General features: G+C 35.3%; 1 protein-coding gene across 2 annotated transcripts in view; it reads left to right on the forward strand.

The window, feature by feature from the left end:
- The window catches only part of LOC149621346 (cyclin-dependent kinase 17-like), a 58480-nt gene that overhangs the window by 1078 nt on the left and 41526 nt on the right, over positions 1–15876 (forward strand). For both annotated transcript variants that reach the window (XR_016375108.1, XM_089853840.1), the window contains exons 2-3: positions 753–1419; positions 3567–3662. Coding sequence is in view for 1 of the 2 variants with exons in the window: in XM_089853840.1 (XP_089709966.1) it covers positions 1302–1419; positions 3567–3662 (214 nt within the window). In the remaining variant the exon portion in view is untranslated. The remainder of the gene's footprint in view (positions 1–752; positions 1420–3566; positions 3663–15876) is intronic.

Here is a 15876-nt window from a genome sequence, read left to right on the forward strand (position 1 = left end):
TAGCTTAGCTTTTAGAAGAGAATTAGTTAATTAAAAGGTGTAAGGGAATTCTAAAATTAATTAACTAATCAGGGTGTTCAAATCAGTTAGTTTGAATATAAATTACAACTTAGCAACCTAGTCCCTCTGTTTTTAATAATAAAAAGGTCAATTACTGATTTGATTTTGTTATCAAGGTATGTTTTTTATTTAGTTTGAAAAAGCCCTTATGTTAAGTTTGATACAAGATTAGGCCAAGAAGTGATATCTAGTTTATTAGGGAGAAGGTATAAGATGCCTTTGTATTCGCGCGCCATAGTCCCCGTGTCCCCCCTTTCAAAATACAAGGGGGGGACGTAAAAGGAGGCACCGGGCTATTTCGCTACACTCTCCTCAGTCGGAAAATATGACTGTAATTTTCGTTATGATTCGCGTTGGTCGGGCTGACGTGCGTTTTCAAGAACCAATGAGATGATTGCTGATTGTAATTTAGAGGCGGCGGGGATTAACTCCGGACCTACTATACGTTTGGACTGGAGGGATAAAGCTAGATTATAAATGTGGGGCGAATTTATACCTTCTCCCTTATAAACTAGATATCACTTCTTGATTAGGCCCTGTTTTTAATTTGCGTTTCTTATCAATCAACTATTCAAGTTTGATAAAAAAAAAAATAAAATAAAAGTACACTACAGTTGTTGAGATTTACTTAACGTTTGTTTCTCTAGCAACTAGTACATAATTTATATTAAATCTTAGTTCCATTTTTACAGGTGAACCCTTCAAAACAATAACCGCCACAAATATGCACTCTCTATCACTTAAAAAACGCGTTAAAATATATAAAAGTCGCGGTGAATTAGCTACAATTACGAGACTTTAAAATATCAAAATATCAAAAAATATATTGGCAGTTTTTTTAATTTAATTTAATTTAATCTAATCAAGTTAATTAAATTAATTAATTTAATTACTATAACTCAAAATAAACAACATAACGTCCATCATAAAGTGCCTTTTCAAAATCTACGAAAACAAATAATGAAATAAATAAAAGAAAACTAAAAATTCAAATAACTATGCACGTTTACCGTTAAGCAATATATTTAATATTTGATTGTTAATATTAAATCATCGTTGTAAACAAACAAACAAACAAACAAACTGTGACAAGACCAAAAAGAAAGAGAAATTCTACGCAAAAATTAATTTGAAGAAGAAAAAAAAAATCAACAAATTGAAGAATTATCGGAAACGCTACTCTTTTTGTACTGATCCCAAAAATACTTCCGATATATTCGAGATTATGCAAGTTGGCTGCTATGAAGAAACTAAGACGACGTCTCTCTGCATCTTTGCACTCGGCGAGAATGAACAGCGATGGAGGGCTTTCAGATATCAGCGATTCTATCAATATGGGAAGCAATGGAACAGTCAATGGTTCGTTAAAATCTTATTTTTCTATTTTTTTTGGGGTTTTGGGGTGTTAATTAGTTTTAATTGAATGAATGAAGGGTATATTGTGTTTGTTTTAATTGGTTTTAATTTAAATTATTAATTTTCGGGGTTTGAATTATTAATTTTTCGTTAAATTCCGGGTTTTGTTTGGTATTTAAGTCAAATGTTTCGTTAAATTTCAGTATTTTTTGTATTTAAGTCAATTTTGTGGTGGATTCTAGTACTTATTTAATCTAAAGGTCATAGGTCAATTTCTGACACCCAAAAATAGGCCATATTTGTTCTAAAAAAATTAAATAAACGTAAAATTAAGTTAATTCCATTATATAGTTCAATTTATGACTGATAGATGGCGGTAAAGTCGCGATATCGGCTTTTTTATGAAACAAAACGAGGGGTAGGATACTAAATTTCCTTATTACTAGAATGAATTAAATATCGACATATTTCATTTAATAACCAGTATTTTAAATTAAATTTCTAAAAATCTTTTAATTAGTCATAAAAATCGCTCAAATAATCTTGAAATATATAGAAGATATGCCGAAATGGTTATTAGTATCCAGCCCCTCGATTTTGAAGCCAAGTGTATGATTTCCCCGCCATAATTTTGTACGCTGACGTCACTTTGATGTAAATTGTGAATAGAAATTTAAGAGGGCCCTTGAAAAATTTATTTTTGCGAAGTCAGATTAAAGCAACCGGCCCTGATCTGAGTTGATAAGTTAATACTGTTAGACACTTTAAAAGTCCTAGACGGTGTGGGTGAATGTACTCCTACACTATTTTGCATCAAGAGTTTATAATCCTGAGTATTCGCGTTTGTGACGTCAGAGATTAGGTCAGAGGTTCCTGGTTGAGATTAGGCTTAGGTCAGAGGCTCCTGGTTGACATTAGGCTTAGGTCTGAGGCTCCTGGTTGACATTAGGCTTAGGTCTGAGGTTCCTGGTTGATATTAGGCTTAGGACTGACGTTCCTGGTTGAGATTAGGCTTAGTTCGGAGCTTCCTGGTTGAGATTAGGCTTAGTTCGGAGCTTCCTGGTTGAGATTAGGCTTAGTTCGGAGCTTCCTGGTTGAGATTAGGCTTAGTTCGGAGCTTCCTGGTTGAGATTAGGCTTAGTTCGGAGCTTCCTGGTTGAGATTAGGCTTAGTTCGGAGCTTCCTGGTTGAGATTAGGCTTAGTTCGGAGCTTCCTGGTTGATATTAGGCTTAGTTCGGAGGTTCCTGGTCGAGATTAGGCTTAGTTCGGAGCTTCCTGGTTGATATTAGGCTTAGGTAGGAGGTTCCTGGTCGAGATTAGGCTTAGTTCAGAGCTTCCTGGTCGAGATTAGGCTTACGACGTTTTCCGGTTAAGATTACGACCCTTCCCCACCCATTAGACCGGTGTGACGTCACAAATGCCTAACCAATCGCTCTAAAACCACTCTTATTGAGAACCCAAAGGTTTATTTTGAAAATTTATGTACACACTCTTAGTTATCACCTCTTGATAATACGTTTAGTTGTCTCAATATATTATATGAATGACTAAGCCCGTACCGGTTAGCATTTTATCAACGATTTCAACCTTAAATTCAAAACAACACCCAAAATGTCTCCTTGTCCTTAAAAACCAGTGTCAAAGAAAAACCGATGAAAACCTTTTCAACCAAAAGTTGGAAACTTCAAAGCTTTTAAAACCCTTTTGTAATTACATTTGTCTCTAAAATATACAGGCCACACTTCCCCATGGGACGGTGAAGAGAGAACCTAATTTACATTATAATTAAATCTTGCTAAACATTCCCTTCTTGTTAAGCCTTGGCTGCGTTGATGTGACGCCTAATAGGTCAAAAATAGGCTTAGGGTTTCGGTAGTACTAATAAGGTTTTTAAGCCTATTTACATTACAATTAAATCGTGCTAAACATTCCCTTCTTGTTAAGCCTTGGCTGGCTTCATCAGTAGGTCAAAAATAGGCTTAGGGTTTCGTTAGGCCTAATGAGGATTTTAAGCCAATTTTTTATGTCAACTCCCGAAAATTAGGTTTTCAAATAGATAAGCGAATTAAGTTCACTGCTTTTTATTATAATTATAATAATTAGTTTTAATTTTAAGTATTGCTAAGCCTATTTTTGTGTTTTGTATTAGGTGGAAGTCATCACAGGTTAAGCTTGTTAGCACGAGCGGGACGAACTCTCTCATTTTCAACTTCACGAATAGCGGAACTCAGGTCATCCAGTTCGGGTAAGTGTTAATTAAAATTTTAATTAACTTAATGATTGTAGATTAATTTAAAAAACAAGTTACTAAATTTAAAGATTTATGGGGAAATTCTTCGTATTCGTATTCAAATTGTTTATTTGAAAATTCTATAACGAAAAAGAATAGAAAATGTCCGGAAAAGGCTTAAAATTAAGCCTAATTTAGAATAAAATGACAAAGCAAAGGCCTAAAGTTTTATAAATTTGGACGGGAATACATACAGCTACTAGGAATAATTGTGTACTTGCCATTTTCACTCGACGTATCTAGGAAGCTTTTTTGTGGGAGGAGCTAGCTAGACTTATCATTATATATGACGAATTTTACCTAAGCGAATTTATAATCCATCTCGCTACGCGTTGCTACCAACTGTAACGTTTGAAATCACAGTTGCAAAGACGCCATCAGAATTATTAATCTTAAGCCCGGTATACCCACAAAACTCGAATTCATAGAAATTAACATGGAAGATATATGGGCTAACAATGATTCCTAGTAGCTGTATTTATTCCTTGTCTGGAAATTTAACTGCGGGAAAAATATTTCTCTTGAATTTTCTCTAAAAATAATTTCTTCTGATTGGCATTTCCAAAGAATTTTTCTCCCCAGAATTGGGGTGGTTTGAGAATATGGGGGTATCGCCCCCGTAAAATCTATAGCTAGCATTTCGTAGTGGGGGTATTTTTTTTTTAATTAAATTCCTTTGTGTAATGGCTCGAGCTTGTCCCACCCCTCTCTCTTTCTCGTCTCCTCTTCCTTCTTCTTGGGAGAAAACGCGATGCTGTAAAAAATATCCTCGGCTTTTCATTCTTAAAATCCAGTGGATTAGAAATGATCGGGAAATAGGGAATGTATGGTCCGAAGTAGATTAAGATGAAGTAAACGAATTGAGAGTGTAACTTAAAATCGTTTACAGGGTTCCTAATAATCCTGGAGAAACTTGGATATGTCAGGGAATTAAATTGTTGACTGAAAGTTCTGGGGAAACGCGGGGAAATTTATTATTTTGTCTTTTAATAAAATTCCGGGAAAACTATAAGGGAAATTTGTCAGGCCCTTGTAATTTGACTTGAAGGGGTTGCTGCAACGAGAAATAACCAAAACCTAGAGGTGTCAGGGGAAAAACCCCATGGAAATGTCAGAGAAAAATATGGGGAAGAACCCATGGAAATTTCAGAGAAAATATGGGAAAAAATCCCCTGGAAATGTTAGGGAAAAATATGAAAAAAAAACGTGGAAATGTTTGGGAAAAGAAACCCGGAAATGTTAGGGAAAAATATGGAAAAAAACGTGGAAATGTCAGGGAAAATATTTGGAAAAACGTGGAAATGTCAGGGAAAATATTTGGAAAAACGTGGAAATGTCAGGGAAAATATTTGGAAAAACGTGGAAATGTCAGGGAAAATATTTGGAAAAACGTGGAAATGGCAGGGAAGATATTGGGAAAAACGTGGAAATGTCAGGGAAAATATTGGGAAAAACATGGAAATGTCAGGGAAGATATTGGAAAAAACATGGAAATGTCAGGGAAAATATTGGAAAAAACCTGGAAATGTCAGGGAAGATATTGGAATAAACATGGAAATGTCAGGGAAAATATTGGAAAAAAACATGGAAATGTCAGGGAAAATATTGGAAAAAACCTGGAAATGTCAGGGAAGATATTGGAAAAAAACATGGAAATGTCAGGGAAAATATGGGGAAAACCTGGAAATGTCAGGGAAAATATGGGAAAAACCTGGAAATGTCTTAAGACAACAAGGTGTTCTAGTTCAGTTCCTTTTTTATGGGGGGCGAAATTTGATAACTTCGGATTAACGTAATTATTGTACCGTTAAGGCGGCAAAATCCCTTTGTACCGCCGCCGCCGGAAGGAAAAAATTCTAGTAAATCAAATTAAGTTTTAACAAACCCTCTCTGCTAGTACTATTTTAGTGCCGTTTTTAAGCCTTTGAAGCACGCCTTTCTATGCAAATTAATGAATCTGAAAATATTCAAAAATCTACTTTTTTCTACAATTTTTTTTCATCAAGAATCTTGAAATTATTCAAGTATTATTTTTTGTTGAGGAACTAAACCTGTTTTGTAGTTAATTTACCGGAAGATTTTTGAAGGACTTCATATTTAAATTTTTTAAAAAAAATTTTGGAATAATTTAGAAGCAATGTTGTTACTCAAATTTGCGAGTGTGGAGTTAATTAGTAAGAAATTTTAATTAGAGAACCCGGTACTCTTTAATATCTTATTTTTCTTAATTATTCTTGTAATTATTTTTAAAAACATCACCGTATCTCTTTTAGAACCAGAGTTAAAAGGTAAGGTGTAAATAATCCCATGTTAACGCTATGGAGATTTTACGTTTATGAACATTTTGCTTAATTACTCGGGCCCTGATTGTTGTAACCCCAAGTATTTAGTATCGTTGGAAAGCTAAGAAATAGGACTATAACACACTCGAAGGACATCCCTGTATCTCTTATAGAACCAGAGTTATGAGCCTCCAAAATGAGACGCAACTGTTAGCCCCTGGAAGGTATTTTCGCCTCAAAGCATTACTGCGTAGCGGGTGAAACACTTCTACAGGCGCCATAGAAAATACATTAGGATAATTTTTCATTTTTAAAAATGTCAAAGTTCACGATAAATAATTATATATTAAATAGAACTCACTGAGGGCTTTAAAATAGTACAAATTTCGACAAAATCGGCCCATAATTAAGAAAGTTACGTAAGAATTAAAAAAAGCTATAATTGGAATCTATAGTTAAGACTAGGAATTTTCATGAGATATCTCCTTTAATTTCGTAATTGGCTTATATTGCGCAATGATATGATAATCCCAAAGACTGTAAAACTTTTATATTTTGGTTTGGTAGAGGCATCGGGTTTCATTTCAAGTCCGCTTATGTGAAACTGAGTCTACCAGATTTCTCATTGATTTGCTTTTAGCTTAGTTCAAATAGAGACAGCGTGGCCTGGCTATTCGAGTTACTATTAACAAAGATAGAAATAACAGAAAGTAATCTAGGCACTGGGAAGGTTAATTAAAGCCTTATAATTAATGTATTTCCAGTAAAATTAGGTTTAGGACGTACTCCAACGCCAATCAAGTCCCTAGCTTCTTAATTTGTCTGTAGACCAATTTGACCAATCAGTGACTGCAGAAGATCTACTTTAATATTATAAACATATTACTGTATGCAGTTATCTTTGTGATTATCACATTTAATTTCCCTCTATACCCAGCTGCAGAAAATAGCAGTAGCCAACAACTGCTCCAATTCGGTTGGTGATTGGTGACATAATTTGTTAATTCATGTTTTGAATTTTGAGCCTGCATGCATTCGTAATTGACACGGGGAAAAATTAATTAATGAGTTAGAATGATTATATTTTAATTGCTTCAATTGGAGTGATTATTAGCAAGCATAGATTAGATTTAGTTGTAGTAGTAGACCTCCAGGCTCCAACACCTGTTGTTCCCTTACTGCCTCACTTTATACTATTTTTATTTACTGTTGAAATAATGTGCTGGTTATTGCACACTTTTTTGGGTACGTTACAATGTTCTCGAATAGCTAAGTCACTCTGTTTAAATCCGTACATCTCTCAATGGGGTACTGTCTACACATACTACTCTAAAAACCATTATCTAAAGCCCAGCCTCCCGTGGAATGGACCCCTTCAATGCTTACGTAAACGATTTTTTTTCCTCGTGCTCGCTCGCGCTCCAAACATTTTCCCGCCAAATTCTTGTTCGCACGTGACCAATTTTTACCACCCCACTTAATCCCTGTCACCCTATCCATCTATAACTCTCCTCGTCTCGTGACTCACGGGCATCAATTTCCTATAGGCTGTAGCCAGCTTGATTTTGCGCCAACTCTTAGAGGTTATAGAAGGTCATCATTTGTGGTTGACCTAGTACAGTGTTGACATGGGTTAGGGAAAATCTGGGATAGTCAGGGACTTTCAAAGTTGGTCAAAATGGTCAGGAAGAAGGCAAGGGGTTTTATAATTGGCCAAATAGGTTAGGGAGAAGGCAGGGAGTTTTAAAATTGGCCCAAATAGGTCTATGAGAAGTCGGGGAATTTTAAAATTGGCCAAATAGGTTAGGGAGAAGTCGGGGAATTTTAAAATTGGCCAAATAGGTTAGGGAGAAGCCAGGGAATTTTATAATTGGCCAAATAGGTTAGGGAGAAGCCAGGGAATTTTATAATTGGCCAAATAGGTTAGGGAGAAGCCAGGGAATTTTATAATTGGCCAAATAGGTTAGGAAGAAGTCCGGGAATTTTATAATTTTCCAAATAGGTTAGGGAGAAGTCCGGGAATTTTAATATTGCCCAAAAAGGTTAGGGAGAAGTCTGGGAATTTTAATATTGCCCAAAAAGGTTAGGGAGAAGTCCGGGAATTTTAAAATTGGCCAAATAGGTTATGGAGAAGTCCGGGAATTTTAATATTGCCCAAAAAGGTTAGGGAGAAGTCTGGGAATTTTAATATTGGCCAAATAGGTTAGGGAGAAGGCAGGAAATTTTAAAATTAGCCCAAAATGGTCAGGGAAAAGTCAGGAAATTTCAAAATTGGCCAAATAGGTTACGGAAAATTCCGGGAATTTTAAAATTGACCAAAAAGGTCAGACTCATCAGTATTTTAGAGGTTTAACTTCAATTTATGAACTTCTACTGGTGGCCCAGTATACCGTCTGGGGCTCCGTTAAGCCTAACTCTTGTTATAGCGTAACATATATACAGTATAGGCCCCCTAAGGGAGTAATGTTGAGTAATAGTGTAAGCCCATATAGTAGGTATAGAACGTATACTGCCTGACGTATATTTTCACCCGCCGCCAAAATTTTGGTTTGTATTGCTTTATACGTGTCGAATGACGTAATCCATTAGGCTACCGGTGTTACAATAGTGTTACTGCTCTTTTAGACAACCTCAGTTGGCAATTTTCTCCAGCAGAGAGTAATGTAGAGATTCACTATTGGATTTAGGGTCAATTTCGATTGGTTTTCATCTTAGACTCCCCATAGTTTTGGCGGGAAATGTTAGGGGGGATTATAGATTTAGTCATTTACGTGGGTTTTTGGTTAAGCCTTGTTATATAAACGGGAAAACTAACTAATTTATGTCCGTTAAGCCTTTGAAAACTATTATAACAACTTATTATATCATGACATTAAGGTATGGGCGACTCCGCAGGGAGCCCAGCGGTCCTGTAATTCCTATATATTATAAAATCCTATATTTTTGAACTTGTCCTGTTATATATTATCCTATAATATCCTATATTTTTTTGACTTAGTTTGGGTGAAGTTTTCGTTTATAGTTTAGCATCAAATTTATCCTAAAATTTAGTTAACTCTTTTATGATTGAGATCACATTTGACTAGACATGTTCACCGAAATTGCTTCAAAGGCTCGCTCAGGATTTTAATTATATTATATCATTTAATTTAATTAAGTTCCTCTGAATTTTCAAAATTCAAAGTAAAATTCAATTTGTTATTATTTTTCTATGATTTTTCTACATAGTTAAAGCCAAAATAGTATTATATTGGATCATCATTTTTATTCCTATATTTTCCTATAAAAAGAAGTGGTTTTTTTCTCCCTATAAAATCCTATAATTCCGTTGAAAAAAATGATATTTTTCCTATAAGAAATTTTAAATTTTTGGCTGGGCTTCCAGTCCATTAGTATTCTATTCATCTATGCCTATATAGCTACCTATTTGTTCAAGATTCAATTTTCTCTATGCCGTTTATTGAAGTACTTAAAAAGGCCTTTTTTTACCCCTTAAAATGCCTGCTTTAAAAAAGGATTTTTCTAGATCGTTAGGCACGTTTTTACTTTTGCACGCCAGATGGCGTTCAAAAGTTATATTTTTATAAACGGAAGACTTAAAGCCCGTCGAGCACGCTCGGGTGTCAATTGAAATATACGGGCCCACGAGAGGGAAACGATGAAAAATTCCCCAGTGGAATACCGGCGGTGGTTTGCTGACGTCATGATGTAACCAAGAATCTGATACGCATGCGCGAGCTTTATAAAAAAATACCCCTAGAATATGAACTTGATTAACTACGCTCGTGGTATGGTGGTTAGAGCCGTTGCCTTTTGCGCGGCAGAACCATGGGTCGCAGTTCGAATCCACACGAGGAAATATTTTTTTTTTTAAGTTTTGTTTTAATTAAGGATATTTTGAGACGAAATTCATCTTAAAATAACGAGGAAAAAGTTTTAAAGTTTTAACAAAAGTAAATTTATTATACAGGCCTAAGCGCGCTATCTCAGGGAAGGCAGTCAAGGTGTATTTGGTCACCACGCATAGTGGCTTGGATAACTAGGCTAGTGGTATGGTGGTTAGAGCAGTTGCCTTTTGCGCGGCAGAACCATGGGTCGCAGTTCGATTCCACACGACGAAATTTTTTTTTTTTTTTAAGTTTAATTTTAATTAAGGATGTTTTGAGACGAAATTCGTCTTAAATTAACGACGAAAAAGTTTTAAAGTTTTAACAAAAGTAAATTTATTATTAATACAGGCCTAAGCGCGCTATCTCAGGGAAGGCAGTCAAGGTGTATTTGGGTACCACGCATAGATGTCGCTTTTCAAAACCTCAAATCTAGAAAATCCCCGCGAATTTTTAAAACCAGCAAAACTTTGAGATTGAGGAATTTTAAAAATATAAATAAAATATTGCCACATTTTAAAAATTGGAATAAAATGGAGTCATATTTTAAAAATAGGAATAAAATAGAGTCATATTTTAAAAATAGGAATAAAATAGAGTCATATTTTAAAAAAAGGAATAAAATAGAGTCATATTTTAAAAATAGGAATAAAATAAAGTCATATTTTAAAAAAAAGGAATAAAATAGAGTCATATTTTAAAAAAAGGAATAAAATAGAGTCATATTTTAAAAAAAGGAATAAAATAGAGTCATATTTAAAAAAAGGAATAAAATAGAGTCATATTTTAAAAAAAGGAATAAAATAGAGTCATATTTTAAAAATAGGAATAAAATAGAGTCATATTTTAAAAATAGGAATAAAATAGAGTCATATTTTAAAAATAGGAATAAAATAGAGTCATATTTAAAAAAAAGGAATAAAATAGAGTCATATTTTAAAAATAGGAATAAAATAGAGTCATATTTTAAAAATAGGAATAAAATAGAGTCATATTTTAAAAATAGGAATAAAATAGAGTCATATTTTAAAAATAGGAATAAAATAGAGTCATATTTTAAAAATAGGAATAAAATAGAGTCATATTTTAAAAATAGGAATAAAATAGAGTCCCATTTTAAAAATAGGAATAAAATAGAGTCCCATTTTAAAAATAGGAATAAAATAGAGTCCCATTTTAAAAATAGGAATAAAATAGAGTCCCATTTTAAAATTAGGAATAAAATAGAGTCCCATTTTAAAATTAGGAATAAAATAGAGTCCCATTTTAAAATTAGGAATAAAATAGAGTCCCATTTTAAAATTAGGAATAAAATAGAGTCCCATTTTAAAAATAGGAATAAAATAGAGTCCCATTTTAAAAATAGGAATAAAATTGTTCACATTTTAAAAATAGGAATATTATTGTTTTAATGTGGCACTATATTAATACTAGTTTTAAAATGTTTTAAAATAATCTGAATCAGTTTTGTTTGACTTACGTAATAAAAATTAATGTTCTGTTTTAACATTCCTGTTTTTAAAATGAGATAAAAAAAACTTAGGCATTCGGCGAATTAAAAGGTACCGAAAAAATTCTCGGGGGAGCGCGCTCAGGCTGGGCGCGTGGTATAGGTGGTATATCGGTTAGAAATATTGAGTTTTGCTCGGCAGAACCATGGGTCGCAAGTTCGATTCCACACGAGAAAATAATTTTTTTTTTCACGTTTTATTTTAATTAAAGATGTTTCGGGACGAAATTCATCTTAAGATAATAAGGAAAAAGTTTGAAAATTATAACTTAAGTAAATTATTTGAATGATTGCGCTGTTAAAGAATTCACAACGAGGGCATACTCACTCACTTCTATTACTGTGTTGCACTATTAGAATAATAATAGAAGTAAATAAATTAACGTTAGAATTACGGGTAATCGTTTTAGCATAGTTACGGCTATTCACGTAAATTTTCTATACGCCTTTTAAGTTCGGTACGCTGTGGCTAATATTATGAGTCCATCCCTGGGCCATTTTTTGATAGTAATAATAGTAATTCGACAGTTGCCGTGCAAAAGTATTCTGTGCCCAGCCGGGCACATCTTGTTAAACTCTTTGCTTTACCTCCATTCCATTCTCCAACAAAAACGTGCTTTTATTCGCCCCCCCCTCTCTCTCTCTCTCTCTGTTGGAAAACATTGTAACGACGTTGTTACAACAGGGCCTGTCTGATATTTCGTTACGTAACATTGTTATCAGTTATTATCAAAAAAAATTGTGAAGAAAATTTCTATTTACCAAAAAGTAGCCTATAGGCTTAAATCGTTTCTGGAGAATAGGCCTTATAGAGTTAATAATGGTTAAGAATTTTGGTATTTCAGTCATGAAAAATTGGCTTTACCTTTGTTCTTCTAGAGTACAAAGTTAGGTTTTAGTTGTTTTGGTAACGCTAGTCTTAAACTACGTGGGCTCAATTGTTTTTGCAGCACAAAGATAGGCTTCAGTCCAAACGTTACGTAGGTCCGGAATTAATCCCCGCCTCTAAATTACAAGCAGCATCTCATTGGTTCTTGAAAACTAACGTCAGCGCGACCTACGCGAATGACGAAAATTACAGTCATATTTTCCGACTGAGGAGAGGCTGCGAAATAGCCCGGCCTCCTTTTACGTCCCCCCTTGTATTTTGAAAGGGGGACTGGTACTCTGGCGCGCGAATACTTAGGCATCTTATACCTTCTCCCTAGTAAACTAGATATCGCTTCTTGGTAGGCTTAGATGTTTAACGCAAGTTTTTCCGATTAAATAATCCTTTAAATTACATCCCAAATTGGACAAATTAATATAAAACCTTTAGTAGAAACGTAAGTGATGGTACAATACTACTCAGTAAAACCACCAATTCGTTTCCATGGCCACATAGCTAAGCTTAAATTTCACGCAATAGAAAAATAAATTGGGACCGGTCCCTATCCCCGGGCATGGCCCTTTGAGACTTTGTTGTTGACAAAAGGACCACCTAAATTTTATACCCAAAAGGAAAAAACCTTACTTGAAAATAAAAAAAGAATTATATAAAACATCTATAAGGTATAAACCCAAAACCAACGTAACCTTGTACCAAATGAAACCCAAGATCTTGGTATAATTTTACTGCCATAGCTTTTCCAAGGGCTTCTAACTTAAACAACACTCTCAGGTTACCTTAGTTCTTGTCTTTTAGTTCGCTCCAATGACGCATCTTCCAGTAAATCGATTACGAGATCGGTAGTTCGGTACTTGGGATGGAGAAGTTGGTTGGTCCTGGGGTTGAATTCAAAGACAGGGTTAAATAATAGACCTTCAGACCTATTTATCTTGTCAGTGCCCTCGAATGTACTTGGGCTTATGTAAGATATGGACAAGTTAAATGAGTTATCGCCAACCACCGTCTCCAAGTTCAAACGAAAGTGAATTATAAGCAAAGTTAACTGTTAGAGAACGAGTAGTGGATATTAGAAATAATTAATTTAGTTTAATAAATTAGTTTACAGAATTTCTTGACGGTTTAATTTTTGGTTGATAAACTTTGAAACCGAAAATCAATCGGGTAACAAATGTCTTTGGGTATTCGCACTGAACGCCCCTAACGAACTAAGGAAATCTGAGTAGGTCGTGTTTTTGAGAGCGTTCAGTGAGGAAAACCGATCACATGACCGATATCTTTGGGTTTGTGTGCACTGAACGCCCCTGTGTGACGTCGACCGACTGAGTAAGGGAATCTGAGTAGGTTAGGTCGTGTTTATTTGACACCGTTCAGCGTGGAAAACCGATCGCATAACCAATATCGTTGGGTATTCGCACTGAACAAACTAAGGAATTAGAGTAGGTCGTGTTTTTCAGGGCGTTCAGTGAGGAAAACCGATCAGGTAACCGATATGTTTGGGTATGTGCACTGAACGGCCCTGTATGACATCGACTAACTAACAAACTAAGGAATTAGATTAGGTCGTGTTTTTGAAGGCGTTCTGCGAGGAAAACCGATCATGTAACCAATCTCTTTGGGTTTGTGCACTGAACGCCCCTGTGTGACTTCGACCGATTGAGAAAGGAAATCTGAGTTGGTCAGATCGTGTTTATTTGACTCCGTTCAGCGAGGAAAACCGATTGCGTAACCGATATCTTTGGGTACCTGCACTGAACGCCCTGCCCTTATGTGCCGGTCGACAAAACCATTTATTGGGGAAAGATAACAATAAATATATTTCTAATATCTATAAAACCAAGGCGGTATCTTTATTGTTACGAGATGGGGGAATTTTTAAGGCCTTTTGTTCGGAAAATTTTTGATGATGGTATGAGATTTTTACGTTTTTGATAAATTGATACGTACGCCAAGTCTGATTTGCATAATTGTCTGACGGACGTACTTTTGGATGCCTCGATAAGAAAATTTGTTACTTTAACTTTCAACTCGGCTTCCCTCCTCTTTCCCTATGAAGGGTTAATGCACTTTCGATGTAATTTGAATAATTTAAAACACAGTTTTTCATAAAATTCGTTTTCCGCTGCATAAGGAAGTTCTTTTAAACTTTACAGTTTTCTACTTTAAAAAATAAAAAATTGTAATTAAGGTGAACGTCTACTGGACAGTAATTGTAAGTTCCTACAGGGATAGATTTAATTTTAGAAGTAGGAATGGAGAGCAGAGTAATATCTGGGCGCGCGTCAAAGTCCCGGACCCCCTTCCTCGGAACGGGGGGGGGGTATGAAAGAAGAGGTGGGGGTCATAGCGACAGAGGTAAAAAGGAATTACGTAACGTATTTTTCGCCGTCCCCGTCAGCAACGTCATGAAAACGTATAGTTTAAGTGAGCAGCCAATAAGAAATGATTTAAACTTTTCGTTACGACGTGTTGGAGGGAGGGGCTCTATACTGGGTGGTCTATGAGTCGGACTGAAGTAAATACTAACTGTTCTCCATTCCTACTTCTAAAATTTAATCTATCCCTGGTTCCTAATAGACCAACGTCTTTCTTGAGCTACAAGACAGTTAAAATACTCATTATTTTATATTATTTCATAAATCATATAAAATAATTCAACTTAAACCGTCCTTATAATATGTGTTACATTACAGTAACTCGATTATAGCAGTCAATTTAACTTGGCAATGAAGGTATAAGTTAAATGTTCATGGTGTATATGCTGGTAATAAGTTTTATTGGATGTGTATGTACATTAACGGGGAAAAGGGTGGCCGGATTCAGTTAAAGTAAGTAGGGCCATTAGTCTTAGGAAGGTAAAGTGTTGAAGGTAGATTATGTACATATATATCCTAGGTAGGGTACTTGAGGGATTCCTGGTTTTCCCTTGGCGACCACCCCGAGAACGAACCAAGTTCCTGCGCAGTACTGGATAAGAATTGGGATACAGGGTAGGTTGGCTATTTGATAAAGGTCAAATTGGTTCGGGTTTCTTCTGTAAAGAACCCAACACATCGGTGGGGAAAGAACCCTTTTGGGTTGAGAAATAACCCTAGATGGTGACCTCCCCCGCCCTATGGTCTATATGCTATCTCAGTTTTGACGTCAGTGCCTAGGTAAAAAGTCACAGGCTTAGCTTTGGCAGTTGGCGGCCATGTTTGGTACCGCCTTGATTCTATCTATGACGCAAATAGCATGGGTTCGGAGGGCGTTAAAGGTCGTTGAAGTTAAAATTGTCAAAATTTAAATATGTCAGGGGGTTTTCTATTGGTTCAGTAATGACCTTCGATTAGCTAAACCAGCCTTTAAAGAAAGCTTAAAGCTTTTAGTTCCCTTGGGAGAGACTCCATAGAAGATGAAAGCGAGATCACCCGGGAAATTAAGGGAAAATTGGTGTAAGGCGTTTGAACATTGCCGAGTGATTTTTATTAAAAGTCCTGAACATATATTTATATTTACAGGGTGTTTGTGATAAGTCTGGTGATGGCATAAATTAAGGGAGACTGTTCTTAATTTGGAAAATAGATTTTGAGTCGAAAATGTTCTATACTTCTATCGCCTCCAT

The sequence above is a fragment of the Phalangium opilio genome, unplaced genomic scaffold (genome assembly GCF_054372755.1).
Source record: "Phalangium opilio isolate 3A_F unplaced genomic scaffold, DU_Popi_V2 ptg000206l_1, whole genome shotgun sequence".
Taxonomy (NCBI): domain Eukaryota; kingdom Metazoa; phylum Arthropoda; class Arachnida; order Opiliones; family Phalangiidae; genus Phalangium; species Phalangium opilio.